At 53.1% G+C, this 19,130-nt stretch overlaps 1 protein-coding gene across 12 annotated transcripts in view; it reads left to right on the top strand.

The window, feature by feature from the left end:
* Positions 1–19,130, top strand: part of MSI2 (musashi RNA binding protein 2) — a 379,844-nt gene that overhangs the window by 325,681 nt on the left and 35,033 nt on the right. For all 12 annotated transcript variants that reach the window (XR_016022877.1, XR_016022876.1, XM_088802145.1 and 9 more), the window contains exon 10: positions 2,270–2,344. Coding sequence is in view for 10 of the 12 variants with exons in the window: in XM_088802145.1 (XP_088658271.1) it covers positions 2,270–2,344 (75 nt within the window). In the remaining 2 variants the exon portion in view is untranslated. The remainder of the gene's footprint in view (positions 1–2,269; positions 2,345–19,130) is intronic.

Raw genomic sequence — 19,130 nt, 5'->3', positions numbered from 1 at the left:
CCTCTGGGCAGCCTTCTGTCAATGAGACACCAAATGCTGGGAAATAAACACACAGGGAAGGAGCAGGTGGCAAGACCCTTTTGAGGGAGAAACAGGTCAATTGGCCAGTGAGTTGTGACTGTAAATTTGGAAAGGCTCCGATGAAGCAAGGGAAAGGAGCCACAGCTGGTATCAGTTGAGAATTGGGGCCCATCAGAGGGCAAGACTCAAGATCCCAGAGAAAAGAGAAGACCCACCATGTGCGTGGTCTTGGGCCAGAGGTAGGGCTGGAACCCAAGTCGCCTAACATTTGGTCCAGCAAGTTTCTATGCTCTGACTGATGACAGATCCACTGGTCAGGGCAGAAGCTACAACACCAACAAACACAGAGAAGTGAGGTAGGGTGGGTCTCATCTCTGGACCTCTGAGGCATAAGAGCTCTATGAACAGGCAGCAGGAAGACCAGCAAACTCTAACACGTGGTGCCAGAGTCCACACGCGATGGAATGTAGTGAGTGATCCTGTAGCCCTCCCCTGCAGGGCCAGAAAATGTGAGAGTCCACTGGGGAGGTGGACAGTGAGGCCCCAGAGCCTGTGTTTAGGGATGTTTAAGGGGCTGTTTAGAACCGCACAGACACACATGGAAAGCTGCCGCTGTTGCCTGCATGGCTAGAGGGTGTGGCAACTGTCATAAACCCACCCATCAAAGCAGCTTTACCAGCATTTTGGTGGCAAGCAACAGAAATAACTGGCTGCTGGCAGCAGCAATGGCGATAACTGGAGGGACGTAGGCAGCACACAGAGTTGCCAGGAGCGCTAGAAAACAGGTAGGAACTGCACGCTGGGTGGTCAGAGCCACAGCCACAACCATGGGACCCAGGAGTGACCTGATCAGGGGCCACTGTTGCCACCACTGGATGCTGGACTCTGCTGCTGATGCCAGAATAAATACGCAACTGCTCCCTCCTCCTCTGCCTCCCTGGCCCCAGATGTGGATCCTGGGAAGCTTCCATTGGCCAAGCCCAGGTTCCCGGCCTGTCTGGCTCAGTGAGCAGGAGGAAGGTCTTTTCTGCTTCCATGATGGGAGGCAGGCCCGTCTCCAAGACTCACAGAGAAGGGGCGCCCAGTGCCAGATAGCCAGAAAACAACCAGGTCAGAGGTCAAAGCAAAAGTCAGGCTGGTGGAGGTGGCAGGCTAGGTGGTAGGGTTGCCGGATGGCGTTTGAAGAGCATGAATATACTGAGAATCCCATACATTGAGTGGAGGGGAGACCACGTGAGCCTGGCAGGGTGGGAATGGGGGGAGCCATGGGTCTCCAATGGCCAGTGGAATTTCAGTCCAAGAAGGCTACACCAGCCCTCTTTGTGGCCTGAATCAAGAAGCGGGGACGTGGAGAGTGAAGTCTCCTGAGCAGGCATGATAAAGGGTTGAGAGCTGAAGTGACATCTGTCTCGCTGGCAATTTCCTAATACACCGGAGATGGCCACACTAGCACCAGAACTGTCCTCTGCACCCCATGTCCAGCCCAGCAGCAGCTTCCACAAGCACACCCCACTTAAACCTGTCACCCCCTAAGTTACCTGCTAAGACGTGCTTGTTGCGAAATGCCTGTCAAAACACGAGGCTTCTGGGTTTGGGCCGTAGTTTGTGGTGCACGTTTTAACACAGCCAGCCCCTCACCATTCTCCGGGGGCCGTAGGAAGATTCTGGTACCCTGTGGCATGTCCATGCTTGGACACGGACCCCTGGGACCCCACCTCCCCTGGGCCGTGGCTCATTGGGCCCAGTGCTTTTCCAGAGGCACCGTGTCAACCCTGAGTTTCACCACTAACCTGTGACCCCACCTTGTCCTTGTGTTGTCGGGAGTTGGGTGCTGTTGGCCACTGCCTTGGGAGGAGGCATTACGAGGACTTCACTCTCCCATTGTCAATAGCTTTAAGGTAAAGTACATTCAGGCTAAGCTCTCCAAATGTCAGAGCCAGCCACCGGCCCTGTGTTTGGTGCTAATACCTGGCATTTACTCTGCAAGGTAAGAAAGTGTGTGGGCTTTGGGGGTCTCTCTCCCCAAATACGGGTTAATTACCAGCAGGCTGACAGCAGTGCCCCCGGCTGTGGGAGAGAGGTGACGCAGGCCCCGGGCAAACACCCTCACGGGAGACAGACCATTTTGTGGAGGAAAATAACTCAGGTTGTTTCTCCTCCTCTCCTCCACCCCCCATTCCTTGGGGTTCCTCCCCCCCAGATCTGAGGCAGCTGTACTAACAGGACTGTTCTTTTCTCTGTGTTCAAGGCTACCCCAACTTTGTGGCAACCTACGGCCGCGGCTACCCCGGATTTGCTCCTAGCTATGGCTATCAGTTCCCAGGTGAGTGTCTTTGTCTACTGGACCTCTGGAAACATGGGAGGTGGTCTGCATTTGCTGGGAGGAGGGAACCCCTAAAGAGAACACAATGCATACATATATCCGTTCAAGAAATGACCTATAAGTGCTCAATTTCATATCCACTTAACTCCAGAGTCAGGCTGCCGCTCAGTCTGTGATTAACAGAAGTGTTTCACTGGTGCCGGGTGTGTGAGAGTGGCAGCTTTTGGGGGAAAGAGGAAGAACTGAGGCAGGCATTCTCCTCTGCTCACCCTGCTTTTTCTGAAGCCTGTTAGCGGTTCCCTCACTGGGGACCGAACTCTGGGCCCAGCGTTTCCCTTCACCTTCTGCCTCCCACTGCTGACCCGCACCTCCCCCCGCCCCTCCTCCAGCCCCATCCTGATGCTTCTGTGCACTTCTGCTGTGTTGTGGCGTATGCTGCTGTCTGTCTTGGGTGGGGGTGTTGAGATTCTCCCTCCCCCTGTGTGGGTGTCAGAGACTCGAGGCAGAGCACATATGCCCAGGCTGCTGCAGCTGCCATGTGGCGGGGAGGCCTGGGACCCCCACCCTAGGTGGGCAGCAGGGTAGGCCTAATCTTGTAGGGATGGGGGGGGGGCGAAAGGAAGTGATATTTTATGGGACTTGGCTTTTCCCCTGAATGGGTCAGCAAGCCTTTCGTAGACCTGGAGTATAGATGAGAATATAGTGGGGTGCTTGAGGGTGTCTGTGTGCAAAGGACAACTGGAGTTTCTAGAGAAGGTGTCAGGAGTGGGGTTTTATACTCTTGGGCTCTGTGCTAAGGGCAGGCTCTGTAGGGAGGTGAGTTTCAGACGGAGCTTCACTCCTGATTGGCCATCCTGCCCAGGCCAGAGGCCTAGGAACTCAGGCCTGAGATGCAGTAGGAAACAGGGAACAAAGTTGGCCCTGGCAGGACGGTGTTCTGAAGCCAGAAGGAGGACCTTGGGAAGGGTACGTGCAGGGCTTGACCTGGTGTTTGCCTCAAACAGAGCTTTGGGGTGGGGGAGTGTGTATGGGGCAGGTCAGGAGACATTTGGGACACAGAGCCATGCCCTACGGGGGACAGGTCGCTCGACCAGCAACAGGCCCTAAGCCCTTGTCCTGGCTGCCCGTGGTCATGGAAGGTCACTCTATGTGTCTGGCCCTTACTTCTGTCTTCTGTAAATGAGGGGTTCGTGCAGAATGGTCCCTGAGGCCTGTGCACCTTTCTGATGGTAGGGGTGAGAGATACAGTAGCAGAAGTTCCAGATGGAGGAGTATGAGTGTGGGGGACTCCCCCTTGAGTGTGTCCTCTTCTCCTAGGGCTGGCAGTGTCCCCATCAGGGTGGGGTCCTCGGCAAGCACCCTTGCCTGCCCTAAGGACGTCCTCCCCACTGCTTCTCTACAGCACGTGGCTGCTTTCAGAGCAGGACATGGGCCTCTCGGAGCAGGACAACTGGCACCACCACCAGGGCAGCCAGCACTGGGCCAGGCACCGCCATGAGTGTACTCAGTCTGCTCCTCCATTAGATTTGCACTGTTTACAGGTGGGGACGCCAAGGCCCCGAGAGGTAGAGAACCCTATTCATGGGGCAGGGCCAGGATTTGGGCCCAGATGGTCTGGGCTTCACATGCCGCCCTCCACAAACTCTAGCATCCATCTGTCCAGTATGATCACACTACCCATGTGTAGCTACGAATTACAATTAAGTAAAACGAAAATTTCATTTCCTCGGTCACACTCGCCTCATTTCAGTTACTCAGTAGCCACCTGTGGCCCGTGGGTACCGTCAGCTCAGAATATAGACCATTTGGATCAACACAGAAAATTCTGTTGGATGTGCCATTGCAGATCATAAGGGAAGAGGTGTGTTACGGTGAGAGTACACAATCCACACACGTAACATGCACGCGTGTACTGCCCTCCAGGGGAAACCTGGCATGCTGCCGTCCCTGCTCTCCATTCCTTTCCCATCCTGCTCAACCCAGAAGCTGGTGGCACTTTCAGGGAAGCCTTCCCTCTCTGTCCTTCCCGTGGCTTCCTCCTCAGGAGAAAAGAAAACCCACAGGCTCACACATCCTGTGCTTGGCACAGCCCACCTCCCTTCACAATCAGGTTGCCATTTCCCCCTTGGTGTGGCACTGATCCCAGAGGGGCAGAGTTGGGGGATCCTACTGTGGGATAATTTGGGGAGTGACGAAGTGGAGCCCATGCTAAAGCCTCTGTCATCTGAGAGCCTGTCCTTGGAGCCCCAGGAACCAGCCCAGGAAATGTCTGGTAGAACTCTGTCTCGGGGACCTGTATCCTTGGGTCTGCCCTAAACAGACAGAGACGCATGAGTGACCAACTGAGGCTGTGTAGAATGGGATGCCCCTCGGCTGCAGGTGCCCAGCCCTTCACCATAAACAGGGCTTTGGGAACGAAGCAGGGGCTGGTAAAAAGGCATGGAATGGACTTGGAGTGACTGTGCCCAGGGCCCATCCATTTATCGTTGTCACCAGGTCCCACAGCTTAACACAATCATCTGGGTTTGAACGGGACAGAAATCAGACATTAAAATCTCTAGACAGAGCCTCCCTGACCTGGGGGGCTTGGCTGTTCTGTCCTCTCTCAGCCATTAAACTCTCCATTTCCCCATCGTTCCCACTCACTGGGCACCTCTTGTTGGTCCTCACCGATGGCCGTCAGTGGCCACAAGAGTGAGGCTGCCTGCTCTCAGGGAGGGTCACGGTGTGGAATGGTCCTGCGCCAGGAAGGGGTGGCCCAGTGGCTGGACCTAGCCACCCACGCCCCTCCAGGAGGAGCCAGGCTGGGTTCTGAGTCCATTCTCTGCAGACTGTACCCCCTGGAGGAGCTTCCTCTTGTGGAGTGGTGGCTCTGTTGTCTGTTCCAGACGCCTCTCCAAGCAGCCTGGGGTTCTAGACCGCAACTCGTAGGTCGCCCCTGTGGCTTTCCAGTCAAGAGCTCATGGAGTGGTGGGTCCCTCGAGAAGCAGACTGGACCCCTCCTAGAGCCTCTGCTGCAGGGCAGGGCCCCTGGTGAGGGAAGCTTTGCTGTGTTCTGACATCTATCTCTTGCCTTGTGCCAGTAAAGAATGTTTCTGGTAGATCTGTCCGAGAGGGCTGGGGTGCAGAGGGGCGACCCAGAGGAAGGGCAGCCCAACTCTCCGCCTTCTCCCCTCTGCCATCAGGCTGATTCTGTTGACCCCTCTCCATGCCAAGGAATCCTGTGAGTCAGACATCAGCATAGCTGTCGCGTCACCACCAAACTGTCCAGAAGTTTTTCTCCTTTGTGGTCTTTCTTTTCCACGTCCTTACGGTGTGTGCCCACTTCACCCACTTCCCACCTCTAGTCGCTCCTGTGATGTGAGTGGATCCTGCACCCCTCCCAGCCTCTCTCTGACTCCATCTTGCTGGGGCAATTCAGCAGACTTAGCTGAGAGAAATGAAGGGCACCCAGGTCCCAGCAAGTGGCTCAGGTTCTTTATCCTGCGTGTTTTCACTCACATACCATGTGTCCCTTTCAGGAAGGCACAATCTGACCTTTACCAATCTCCTCCTTTTCACCCAAAGTGGCTCTTTCTGTGAATACCCATCTCATCCGTGTGGGTGTGCAGTATCCCTCTCAGTGGAGCCCCACTTCACCTGTGTGGCCATCGTGGGTCACAGACTAGGTGTTAACGCCTGCCACTGCCCACCGTTAGAGTCTATGAAAATAAGTGAGATGCTCCAATAAAGAGGGCTGGACACCTTTAGATAACTTTTAGAGTGGGGAGTAGTTCTTTTCTAGGACGATGGAGCGGTGATGACCAAACACTGTAGAAATGGCTTCTTCTTCTCAGGCCCAGATGTCCCTTGCGTGCACCCCCACCCCAGGCCCCACAATTCAATACGCAAGCTCGAATTATTGTGATCCTATTCACTGTTCTCTCCCGTTTCCTGTCTCCCCCCCCCCCCCCGGATTCTCAGTTTAATCTGTTAATTTCTGTTCTTATTTCACTTTGCAGACCATTTGCCGATTTCACAAGGCATAATTTTTATCAACTAGCTCTTAAGAGAGGCATAACAAATTGGGGCTTGCTACCATTACTAGAGAGAGGATACAGTCCCGGCCGGGGCCACCCCAGCTGCTTTCAGTGCCCACTGAACCTGTCCTACCTGCCTGTTTGAACAAATGTTCTTTCATTCCTGGAAAAGACTAATGTCCTCATTGCGTCACTCTGTTTTTTAAAAATAATTTTCTTCTCCAGTCCCTTTCCATTTTGTCTCTTGTGCGCATTACGAACATCCTCCCTACCTCCCCCGCCTGCCGCCTCCCTCACAATGTAACGGGACCAGAGGGGACTTTGTAGAGTCTCCTCCGGGGAATCCAGGTAGAAGGCATCAAATTATTTTAAATACTGACCAAGCAGGCTCATTGGGCATTTCATGGGATGAGCTTTAAAGTGCTGGGGGCCCACAGGGGTTAGGGATATGTGGCTTGGAGCACCTATGTTCTGTGGTGGATAGTACTAAAAGTGCACACACACACACACACACACACACACACACACAATTCTATAAAGACCAATGTAAAAAACTTAATCTGGAAGAAGAACTAGGCACATGATCTGGTTGTCTTTGTCTTTTGGAGCCAATCCCTCAGCGGCTGTTGTCGTCATGATCGGCACAGCTGTCTTCCAGATGGGACAGCAGAATCACCTGGGCACTGCCACATCTCAGGCACCGTGGGTACCTGTCCACGCCGGGCCCCTCCTTCCCCAGAACCCCACCCTCACCTTTCTGCTGGTGTGAGCCTTGCTTTCCCTGCCGGCCTCACTGGGGTCGGAGGGGACAGAACTCAGGGTCCATCCTGATCAGGTCAGCACCCCTGATGGTTACCCCCAGAAGGGCTTTCTTTTCCCATGAACCTGACCCCCTCCGTGATCCATTTGAAAATCCCCCCTCTTGCATTAATGAAGTACAGCTCAGCTGGTCCCTTGGTTCACATTCATAGTTTGTGAGAAGTGACCCGTGTGCTTCCATTGGGTGTATTTGAGGTGAGCAAATCCATGTTGGAATGTTAGTGTCCTTGTGACCCAACCTGTGCTGTTTTGCTCATCTCATTAAACATGCTTCATGTAATAATTGGTTAGTTTGATTTTCCGGTAGGCGTCTTCACGAGTGCTATTTAATCTGTATAGCTTCTTTTTTTCCCCCCTGTTTATTTTGTTCTGTGGATTGCTTTGCTTTCGTGAACTTGTCCTAGTATGCTTGCCTCACAAACGTTTTAGCCATTGTGAATTTTCTTCATCTCTGTAAATAGCTCATCTGTGCTTCTCCCTAATGACGTTTTATTCCCCCTCCGCCACCCCCCGTAAGCAACTGAGGTAGAAAAATAAATTGTTTACCAAGGACGTGCTGTGTGCTGCCGTCTCTTAGCCCTGACAGTGTCCTACTCTCGCTCCAGGGGAGGTGAATGCACTGAATAACTGGTACCCATGGCAGCCTAGTGCAGTTTCTGAAAGCATGTGAACTCCCCCTGGCTGTTGCCTGTCCCCAGCCCCCCACCCCTGCTTTCTCATGTCCTCTGCACTTGCTCGAGGTGGTCCTGTCCTTGAGCGGAGTGACAGGTGACCTGCATGCAGCAGCTGCAGTTTGCCCACTCCCCTTCCTCTGCCATCACCCCTGCCCTCAAGTGAGAATGCCACTGGAACGTCAGCAGCCCCTCTCATCTGTGCACCAAGTGTATGTGAGCTCACACACGTACTTGCGCACGCCTACATGCGATTTGCATGTGTCTTGCTTTCCCGACTCCAGAACAGTACAGGTTGGAGGAGGCACCTGTAGTGCCGGACAAGAAGCTAGAAATCCTTGTATCCAGGTCCTACCTGACCACATAGTGGCCATGTGACCGTGAGCAGCTGACTTAGCTATCTAAGCTCTGGGGATAATAACAGTGCCTAGTTAGTTAGGTGGTTAAAATTAAATAGGATAATGTATATAGGTGAACGTGCCTTGTAAATTGGTAAATACTCTACAACTGAAAATGCTAGAAATTGTGGTTACTGATGTTCCTATTACATCATGTCCCAGCGTGCTTTTCTCTTCCTCATCACCCAGTGGAGCTGCCTGCTGGGAGATCTGCTTATCAGTGAAAAGAATGATATAGGAGCCCTAAGTGAAGGCAGAGAGTTGCTGGGGTTTCTTGCCCATCCTCACGCCCCACCCTTCCTTTTTCCTCCTTCCCTCTCCATTTACCCAGGTTGTAAATTAGGTACCAGATATTTGGACGTGAATGAGACTCACTCCTTCAAGATGCTCATAGTTCAGTCGAGGGAGAGAGAATCAGTGATGAGACCCATTGAGCATCACAGGACAGGTGCTTAGCTAGAGATAGGGACTCTGTCTCTGCTATGAAGGGACAAAAGCAGGCTGCTTGTCCAGCCTGCAGGGCAGTCAGGAATGGGAGAAAGTGACACCGGAACTGGGTCGTACAAAGTTAAATCGAATTAGCTAAGTGAAGAAGGACAGAGAAATGGCACCCTTAGGCACTGAATCAGGTAGCTTTACGAAAGAAAGAAAACACAAAATAATAATCACCTATACAAAATAAGAATTTGTTTCTCTCTGTCATGTAAAAGAAGCCTGGTTGTGTCTCACAGTACTAGGGATTGGAGTTTCTTCCGTTTTCTTGTTCTATCATCTTGAACATAAGACTCCACCTCATAATCTAATAAGGCTGCTCCAGCTCCAGCCATTACATATTCATCCCAGAAGAGTGCATCTCTTCCCTTTACTAACACTTCTTAGAAGTTATGTGTGACACTCTGCTAAGATCCCATTGGTCAGATCTTAGTCACCTGGCCAGTTTTAGCTGCAAGGGAACCTCAGAAATATCTTAATTCCCCGTAACCACGTGCCCAGCTGAAAACAGGGAATTCCGGTACTAAGGAAGAAGAGTGGAATAGATCCTAGGGGACCCTTAGCAATCTCTACCACAAGCCTGAGAGAGGAAGCATTACAGGTCCCAGGATTATGAGCAGTACAGTGTATGGGGAGCTTGTAGCAGCATCTTGAGTGGGGGAGTGGTGACAAGGCTAGAAAAGGAGGCTGGGCTGAGTCAGAGCGGGCCTTGTGAGTCAAATTCAGGGGAAAAAAACAACAACAGATTTGATCCCCGAAACATGAAAAGCCCTTAGAGGATTTTAAATAGGGAAGTAATGTGGTCAGATTTCCAACATGAGTCGGACGGGATTTGAAAAGGTAAGAGGGCCTGTGAAGAAATTACAAGGATGTTCTGTTGTTTCTTTACTCCCACCGCCTCCCCTCTCTTGGCTCCATTCCTCGCTCCCTGCCTCCAGCTGGCTGGTGGCCCTTTGGGGGGGTGTCTTTCACCTCTATTGGGTAATGCAGGGTTAATACGACTCCAACCGCCAAAAAGTTTCTGGGCCAAAGTCTTCGCTACTGAAGTATCCTCAGGTATGAGCACTTGAGGCAGCCAGGAGAGCCAGGCTAGCGTCCCACAGCTCAGGGCTCACAGCTCCCTCCCAGCCCACTATCCGCGTGTGAATAGCTGGGCAGCGGGGTGTAGGTCTCAGGCCGGGAGACCCTGGACTCTGGTTCTGGAAATGCCAGTTTTTGTTCCTTCCTCTTTAGCGATGGAGGACCAGGTCCATTTCAGATGCAGATGTTGACTGATGGGTATTGGTTTCCTGGAGCACAGGCTTAAGAATGATGTTGAGGCCAAGCGGGAGGACTGTGATTGATTAGCAATGCCTGCACGGTTGCTGGATCGGGGACTCGCACCCACTCACCTCATATTTTGTCTTCTGTATTCCAGTTTAATGGTGGTGCGTGGGTGCCGGGTGATTTTCAGTCACTCTTAAGGATGGCCGTCTATTTCACAGGCGGGAGGGGGCCTGGTCTGAGGAGAGGTGCCGTAGCTCAGGGATATCCGGTTCCCTCCGCAGGAGATGCCCTGTAGTCCGTTGTCAGAAGGGGCTGCTGTCATGTGAGCTTCCCTTTCCTCAAGTGGTCCGGTCTTTGAGCAGAGACAAAGGTTTATCTGACATATCCTGAGGTGTAGCTCGGATGTGGAAAGCAGAGTGAAGAGAGCCTGAGTTCTTAGGAGGAGCAGGGGTTTGCCTTTCCACGATGACTGGGGAGAGCAGCCTTGGCCTTCCGGAAGGGGCTGCTTCCTAAGGCAGCTCGTGCCTAACTGGGCGTCCTGTCCCGTTTATGATGTTGTGTAGTGTTCCGACACACGGAGAGCTGCCACCCCAAAGGCCCAGCTCCTGCCTGGGTGGGTAGTCTGGGCCACTGCAGGGCACGACCCGGGACCCTTCTGTCCGCTCGTTCCTCTAGCCCCCCCAAGTGGCAGAAACCCTCGTGGTCCCACCCACTCAGGAGAGGCCAGACCTGGGCTTGCGCTTCCCCCCTGATGTCTCCCAAGTTCTGCTGTTTCTGGCCTAGTTCTCAGAGGGAGAGGAACCTACCTCCCCAGCCACTGCAGCCTTGGCCGTGGAGGGGACTCCGGGGCCACTTTGGTGAAATCATCAAACCAGTAGCTTAGAATGACCTCTTCCTTGGGTGTAAATGTAAATGCCAGGATTCCTTCCTCCTGTTTAAGTTTGTAAGGGGCTCTTTCCACGCCCCTCTGCCCTAGAAATTCCCTCACGGGGAACCCCCGATGTAGTAGCCCAGCACTGCCCGTGCGCCTGGCTCGTTGCTTCTGATTGGGGTCCAGAATGGAGCCTGCCCTGTGAGCAGGGGCTGGTTCCTCGCTAGTAGGCACATTAATCTTGAAATGCTAAGACAGGATGGTTGGCTTCCCTGGTACATTGACATAGCCACAGACCCACGCACCCCGGCGCCCACAGCGAGATGTTCCAGCACGAGAAACAGAAACGCTCCCTTGTTAGAGGGAAGCCCCTCCTGACACAGCAGCCCTGCACGTCTGCTTCATCGCTCGCCCTGTAATCCACACATCCCTTCGGCCCAAGGCTTTGTCTCTAGGGATTACCTTTTCATAGATTGGACCCGACTTTGAAATCACAAGCTATCTCCTCCTATGGCCCGCCCCCTCCTCTGCCACCTGACTCTGTGTACTTGGGGCTTATCCTCTCATTTGTGCATTAAAGGCACGCTTACTCAGGATAGTGTACCTGCTACTTTAAAGATGGAACAGCAAAATGCAGCAGCATACCCTGAATCCGGTGTGAGGATTGTCAGGGCTGTGGGTGGGCAGTGCCACCACGCCCCCCCACCCCCATGTGGAACATCAGGAGCTGACGCTATTCCCAGATGGAAACAAAGTGCGGTGCCTAATAGGCACTTAATAAATGTTTGTGGAAATGAATTGGAGCAATCTGAATTGACGGGAATTGCAGGTTTCACTTTCCATCAGCTTTCTGTGCCTCTTAAAGCTCCTCTGCATAAATAAAGGGAAATGTGACTAAACTTGTGCTCAGCTCCCGGCACTATAGCCCAGAGCACTGTGTTCTCAGGCACAGAATCGAAGACTGAGTTCTTACCCCTAGCTTGCTGGCAGAGTAAGGCCACCTCTGGGCCTCAGTTTCCCCCTCTGTCAAATGGGGTATTGATCCTTGTCCTGTCCCCCTTCTTTACAGGTTGTTAAGAAGGTTGCTGGGTGAGGGAGGGTCTAGTGCTTTGGAAAAGGGTAACGTTTTGTCCAGGAAGGGAGACCCATGCAGGAGTGGAGGCCCCAGCCAGCTCCACTGGTGGCAGCAGTGAGGGAGGCTGTGGACATGGCTTCACATTCGCACTGGTTCTCCTCCGAGGGCTAAGTAGGGTGCCCACCAGATCCCAGCTCTCCCCGCGCTGCCATCCTCGCTCCCCTCACACCTTCTAAGTGCCTGTACCACCGGGCTGACAAAGTCCCCGGTAAGTCTGCCAGCAGGAGTCCTTCCGTTTTAATTTCCATCAGCGAAAGCAAGTGAAAGGTTGCAGCTTCAAAACCAACACAATAACAACATAAATTGCTCAGGCCTGAGGGATGGGCAGCTCATGCCCTCCAGGACAACTAAGGACAGACCAAAAGGCAGAGGTGTGGCCCCCACCGCCTGCTCCTCCCACCCAATGGGGGTCACTGTCTCTGCTGCCTGTCTCTTTAGCCCTGCGGATGGAGGGGTGAGAGCACATTCTCTGCGATGCAGGAAAGGGTTGTCAGGACCTGCTCCGGGCTGGGTCCTCTGGGGCACGGGGTTGCTGAGCAATCAAGCAAGGAGGTCAAAGCTTGAAGGGGCACCCCACATGTGCCCAGATATGTTCCTGTGTGGTCTGACTGGTGTGCAGAATGAGCATGGGGGAAGAGTCACTGACTCATGGGAAAGCTTTCAGGAAGGAGTCACATCTGAACTGGGTTTTGAAGTACACATAGAAGTTCGCCAGGCAGACAATGAGGGAAGGGTATTCCACGTTAAGGGACCAGCACGTGTAAAGGTACAAAAGCATTATATGTCTTCCATCCCTTGCATTCTGCTTCTGTTGATTCTGTGGCCCCCATCTGGCAGATGCTATCCCATGACCTGGGCTGGCACAGCTAGACAACAGACTTTGGCATTGGGAAACTAATACTCCTTCTTCTCAGACCCAGGGAATCCCAGGCAGACACTCCGTGGGCCAGGGGTGCTGACCCCACCCTGCTGTAGGAGGCTGGCTCCTGTCATGCCTTTGTGGATACCACTGAGCTGGCCCAGTGGGGTGTGAGTCGCTCTCCTTTGAGGTGGAGAGCCTTGCCCACCCAAATGCACTTATTCACAGAGAGGGAGGAGAGCACAGCCTGCTTTTCCCCCAGTAAAGGCCCTGCTGCCCTGCTGTGAGCCTGAGCAGGTGTTCAGCTAGCCCCAGGGAACCCCTGATTTTTCAGAAGAGCCTCTGGGACTAGCCTGCAGCTCTGTTAGTGAGTGGTACCTGCTTAGGGCCCTTCCAGGCTTTCTCCATCTAACCTCTGGTACTAGCCTTGAACACACTAGGACTCATGCCAGGAGCAGGAAGAGGCACCTTCTCGCCTCACCCCCTTGAGTCCATCCATCCCTCTTCCACCCATCCATCCTTAATGCATTGAATACCTAGTTATTCAACCCCTGCTGTGTCCCAGGTCCTGCCCCAGATGCTGGGAACATACTGATAAACCAGAGAGACATGCCCCCACCTTTATAGGGCTCTTATCGGGGACAGAGGAGTGTGCAGGACCCCACTTGGGTGGAAGGACCAGAGCGGGTCTTCTGGCTGGGCCCTTCCTACAGGAGCTGGGAAGAGCTACATGGGCCTGAGGGCAGCACATCTGGGCAAGAGGGCAGCAGACATCAGCAGTCCAACTGCTGACCACAAGCACCAGAGTTCCAGGATCCACGTCCGCACCTGTGGTCACCCTGTCACAGGGCCCTCCCTGTCTCTGAGCCCCTGGGAGCCGCTCGTCTCCTGCCATTGCATAACCCCCCCAGAGTCAGATCTGGCACTGCAGATAAAACGTACTCTTATCACTCACACGCAAATTATAAATGCTATCTATTAAAGCCCTTTGGATGTGAAATGTCATGTAAATTAATAGGATTTTAGAATAGGAAGGCACCAAAGGGACTTCTCAGCTCCGCTGCTATTATTACCTTGAGCAATAATAATAAAAATAGAAACAGAAGTTATCATTCTACTGATGGAGCGATTACCGAGTGCTGAGCAGCCAGCACCGTCCTCTCACTGAATTGCACAGCAGCCCGAAAAGCAGGTGTCGTTAACCGTGTTTACAGAGGAGCAGAATGAAGCCAAGGGGAAGTTACATGACTTGTCTTGGGCGACACAACTAGCGAGCATGGGAGATGGCATTTTTATCCCCTTGCTTTTAACCCTGTCGTGTACGGTCCCCTTCAACCTCTCTGGACCTAGAGTTCTTTATCCGTTACACGGGGCGAGTGCTTGATGACTTCTTTGTAGGGCTGTAATGAGAGCTCATTGAGATTACGCTGCCGAGCTCCTTGGCTGTGGAAAGTGCTCCAGTGGTAGCTGCTATTATTAACATCAGTGTAATGATTCATTTTCTCATTATCTAGGCCAAGTTCTTTTACTTCATAGGTGAGGAAACAGAGGCACAGAGAAGTTTCAGCCTGTCAACTAGGGCTGGTATACAATGGTAGGCTGTACTGGCTGTTAAAACCTTTATATATTTCTATGCTGGTTGGTAAAGAGTGGCTGCCCCGAGCCCTCAGAGTAGCTCCCCCACTGCCTTCTGCCCCTTCCCAAGACTTCCTGACCATCGCGGGCCCAGCAGCGATGCCCAGTACAGCTGTGGTCTGTCACTCAACACCTGAGACGTCCTATCTCAGGAGACAAAAAGTGGTGGAGCCTGCCCTTTACAGGGAAGGAACTTGAGATCACCAGTGTACTGACCGAGCTAGTGATGGGACCAAGGTGGGAACCGGGGGTCTTTCAGCAAAAAGTCTTTGGGTGCTCAAGACTTCAGGGGTTCCTGTCCTGGTCCACAGAGGCGGGCACCCTAAGGCTGGTATTTGGAATCCTGCTTTCCAAGGCATGCCATTTAGATTTAAACAGCTCAGCCTGAGACCCTATGGGGGAAGAAGCAAAATGTTGACTCTTTCTGGCAATTCAACCCATGAAATTTTGGGAACGGGGAGAAGTAAAAACCCATCTGAACAATGAGCTCTAAAAGGACCAATGGTCAGACCAGTGGTTTGGCCTGACACCCATTGGTGGTAGGCGGGAGAGTGTTTCAAAAGCAGAAGTTGAAGTTTTTATGAGGAGAGGGGGGAGGAGGGCAGCACAGTATGAAGGAGAAATTCTCAAAATGCTTTGCTGATATCTTCTTAGGAACTGCCGTCTAGAATCCCCTCACTTTGAAGGTCCTGGTCTTGGCAGGCAGGTGTTTGTTCTGTGAGCTCACAGCTGTCCCTGGGTCATCCAGGGCCACAGACTGCCTTCCCAGGGCAGCGAGGGCGGGCTTTGGAATGAACTCCCTATGGCCGTTCTCGCCCTTGAGGTCTTGCTGGAGAGCAAGAGTGACGCTGGACCATGTCCTCGGGCCACAAGCCAGTGCTGGCGCCCTGGTAATGTGTCAGCCATTCCTGATGTTGGCTCTCCCGCCAGCAGCACACAGGAAACCTTCCTTGTCCTTAGGGCCCTAGATGGTCAGGGCAAGGCTGAAGGAAACTGGAACTCTAGAGTCCGTACCCCCAACTCAGTGGGTAGCGACTGAAAAGTATGGGGTGGGACCTGGGTCTTGGTCATGTGAGCCAGGGCCCTGCTTGGTCATTTTTTTAATGGAATTGAAAGCTCTGAGGACTAGGTTACGATCATAGCTGTGGGGCCACTCTATTCTTTTCCTTTTGCTTCCTTGATCTTGGAGAAAAGAATTAGTTGGAATGGCCTCTCCCTACGGTCCACCATCCCAGAGGACTGATCTGTTAGCTGCCTCCATCTTCAAGCAGGGTTTGGAGGAGCCACTCCTATATCTTAGCTCAGCCATGAGAAGATCTTACAGCAAACACGGGCAGGGGCCTGGCTCCCAGCCAGGTGGGTCCGAGGAAGATTGCCCCTTCTCCCTGGCAGAGTGAGCCACGGCTCCCCTTCAGCCCAGGGCCCTGCTTATCATTAGCCAATTTTCTCTCCTTCCCAGGGAGTTGGTTTGTGTGCAGCCTGGTCGCACAGATGGAGCCCCCTTACCTACCATGGGCTTGTAGCGATTGTAAGTTCCATGAGGGCAGAGACTGTGTGTGTTTAGTTCACGGCTACGATCCCAGTGCTTAGAACAGTGCCTGGCATGTGGGAGGTAGGTGCTCGGTAAATATTTATTGAGAGGGCATGGGGCTGAGGAAGAGTCTGGAGTTAGGGAGTTCCCTGCAGAAGTCCTAGGTGAGTGAGGGTGCTGTGGGCTCCAGCTCTCTGTCGTGAGGTAGAAAGGCCCAGGGAGCAGGATGCTTGCTGGGCCAGAATCCCCAGAGAGAGCGCTCTGCTTCCTGCCTCCCAGAAAAGCCCCAGGACCCGAGCAAGCAGTACCTAAAGCTGTGTTCTCAGCCTCGGCTGCCATTTGGCATCCTCTGGGGAGCTTTGAAAGTTTCCATTGTCCAGGCTGCACCACAGATGGCGTATTTCAGAATCTCTGGAGTTAACGCCCAGTATTTTTCGAGCTCCTCAGGGGAGTCCCGTGTGCAGCCCAGGTTGAGAACGATGCCTCCCAGAAGAGGAATTGCCATGGAGTGTCGGCTGTGGGCTGGGAACAGCAGCAGGGGGTCAGAGTGCTCACTCTCCAAGGGGAGGCTGCTCTGAGCACCTCCTCTTCTCCTTCCCAGGCCTCAACTCCATGCTCTGAGCTGGAGCCAGGCCCGGGTTGAGAGCAAGGCCCGTTACCCGCAGTCAGTCTCCAAGAAAACATCAGTGCCACATGGGGGTGGGGGGCCAGCCTCAGCCTTCTCTGGTCCTTGGGGGCACAGTAGCAACAGGCACTCTGTTTTACTCCCTGAACACCCCCAAGTCGGAAGGAATCTGTGGGCAAACACCCTATTGGACTCCTGGCCTGGCACCCCAGGTCTGCGCTTGCGTCTTCTGGGAATTTTCTTTTGTTTCCAAAGGATGCTCCCTGACTTCCTATGTCACGCTTCGACAACCCCTTTCACCCAGACAGAGGCTCTCTGACAGCAAAACGTTACACAAGTTCACAAAGTTGGTATAACAGGCACATCTTCCCATTATCCCTATCGAAACATCTAAAGAATTGCATATTATATAAAAATTAAGCTAAACAGCAGTTGCATTAAACATTCTTTGGGGCAATTTTTGTGCCATCCCTCTGCTGTAGGGGCCAATACCCGTGGGCTCGGGCACAGGGAGGACCCCAGACGAGGCCCAGGCTGCAGACCCCATTCCACCCTTTACCCTGACAGGCAAGCCTGGTCTTCTCGTTTGGTCCCTCTGCCTTCCTCTCCAGAGGGACATTAGCCAGGTCCCAAATGACTGTCATTTTCCTGGCAGAGAATGAGGCATTTCCAGCCTGCTCTCTGTAGCACCCCTGCCCTAGCCCTCGCCTCTGTCCCAGGGTCTCCATGGGAATGATGCTCGTGGTATCCCCAGGGAATGTCAGCCTTGCTCCTCAAAAGGTGTGTGGAAATCAGATTCGCATTTTGAATGCCAGGAACTCGGGGGTTTCATTTGTTTGTTTGTTTTCCTACATGGTCATATATGTGCTTCCTTCAATGCCGGATTTTACAGTTTGATCCTGTAAATGGGTCCCTTTGGTTACCAGTTGTCGTTCCTCTTCAGGCCCTGTGTTCTGTTCTGGACCCCTGGGCCCTCTCCCTCCAAAAATGTATCATCTGACTTTTTTCCACCCTCACCCCCTTGCAGCCACCACTCTCTCTCTTTCTTTGCACAGAAGGCAAAGCTATGGATTTCCTTTACAAGACCTAGCCCTGTCATACCAGGCCTGCCTAGGGAGTGGGGGAGGGTCCTGGGCCAGCCACATCACAGGTAATGGTGTTTCTAAACTCTTTTAGGACGTGTTTCCTACATTCTGGGTGATGATTTCTTTCGGTCGCTTATTTTTTGAGTGTTCGTAGTTGGTAAAGCAACATTGGGTTGAGCCGAGAATGTTGGAACCACCTATAGAAATTGCTGGCAAGGGAGTTGCAGCGAGCGCTGGGGAAAGGAATGGAGAGTGCTGCAAGCAAGCACACCATAGGAAAAATTGTCTTTCATAATGGACCATTCAGGATGGTAATACACATTGCAGGAGTGTTTTATAAAGCTTCCCCTCGAAATCACAGCCTGTGGGAGCCGTAAGGAACCTCAGAATTCTCTCATCTCCTCCTCTTGTGAGAGGCACAGAGGAGCCCACTGACTCATCCGAGGTGACAGAAATAAGTAGTGACTGCGCCAGAAGCCAGAAGCGAATCCCTGCAGTCCACTCCCAGGCATACCGAGAAGGGCAGAGGACCCGCAGAAAGAGGCATGACTCTGTGCCCCACGCTGGGCAGAATAGCAGTGCCCTCGCAGTGTTTACTAACAACTAAGGACCCCCAAGGCTTCCTCTACGTCAGGGGTTTCTGGCTCCACTGTGTATCAGAATCATCAGGAAGGTCTTTAAAAGGCAAGGCGCGGGCCCCACCTGCTTGGTGTGTTGTGAAAGCTCCCCCAGCCAGGCCAGAGACCCCGCTGCTCTGAATGGCGCCCCGCCGTGGCTCTCACTGTGGTCTGGTCAGAAGCTTTCGTTCAGCACACTCCTCTCAGGAGGACTTTCCTTCCACTAGGTAGTGGGGTGATGGCCTCTGCAGGTAGGCACCGCATGTAACTTTTTTTCAACTTTGAAAGCCTTTAAGTCAGAGCTACCTGTCCTGGGCTGTACACTGGGATTGCCTGGGAAGCTTTTCAAGGTCCCACCACCCAGGCTGCACCCCAGATGAATCGAATCAGAATCCGCAGTGGTGGGTCCCAGGCCTCCACAGTTGTTAAAGCTCTCCAGGTGGGCCAGTGGGCACCTAGGGATGAGGGTCAGTGTGGTAGACAGGGGTGCTCCCCTGGCCATCGCCTGGCAGCCTTCACTGGGTTAGTTATGCACCCAGCCCACTTCTGTGGGCACTTGAGTTTGCCACCCCCTGGGGTGGATGATCGTGGTAGCAGAAAGGCCCCTTAGATGTGCAGGCAGCTCTGCCTTTTAGCTGCGGGTGACCTGGCCCAGCCCTGGCTCTCATTCGCCACCTTAGGGCATCCTGACCGTCATCAGCTGATGCTCCATGAGAATCTTCTGTGGGACAGATTCTGGGCTAGATCCTAAGTGGGACGTGTG

The sequence above is a fragment of the Rhinolophus sinicus genome, chromosome 12 (assembly GCF_057876585.1).
Source record: "Rhinolophus sinicus isolate RSI-liver-muscle chromosome 12, RSI-T2T, whole genome shotgun sequence".
Classification (NCBI taxonomy): Eukaryota; Metazoa; Chordata; class Mammalia; order Chiroptera; family Rhinolophidae; genus Rhinolophus; species Rhinolophus sinicus.
The sequence above is the reverse complement of the archived record's forward strand: the minus strand, read 5'-3'. Positions and strand labels throughout refer to the sequence as shown.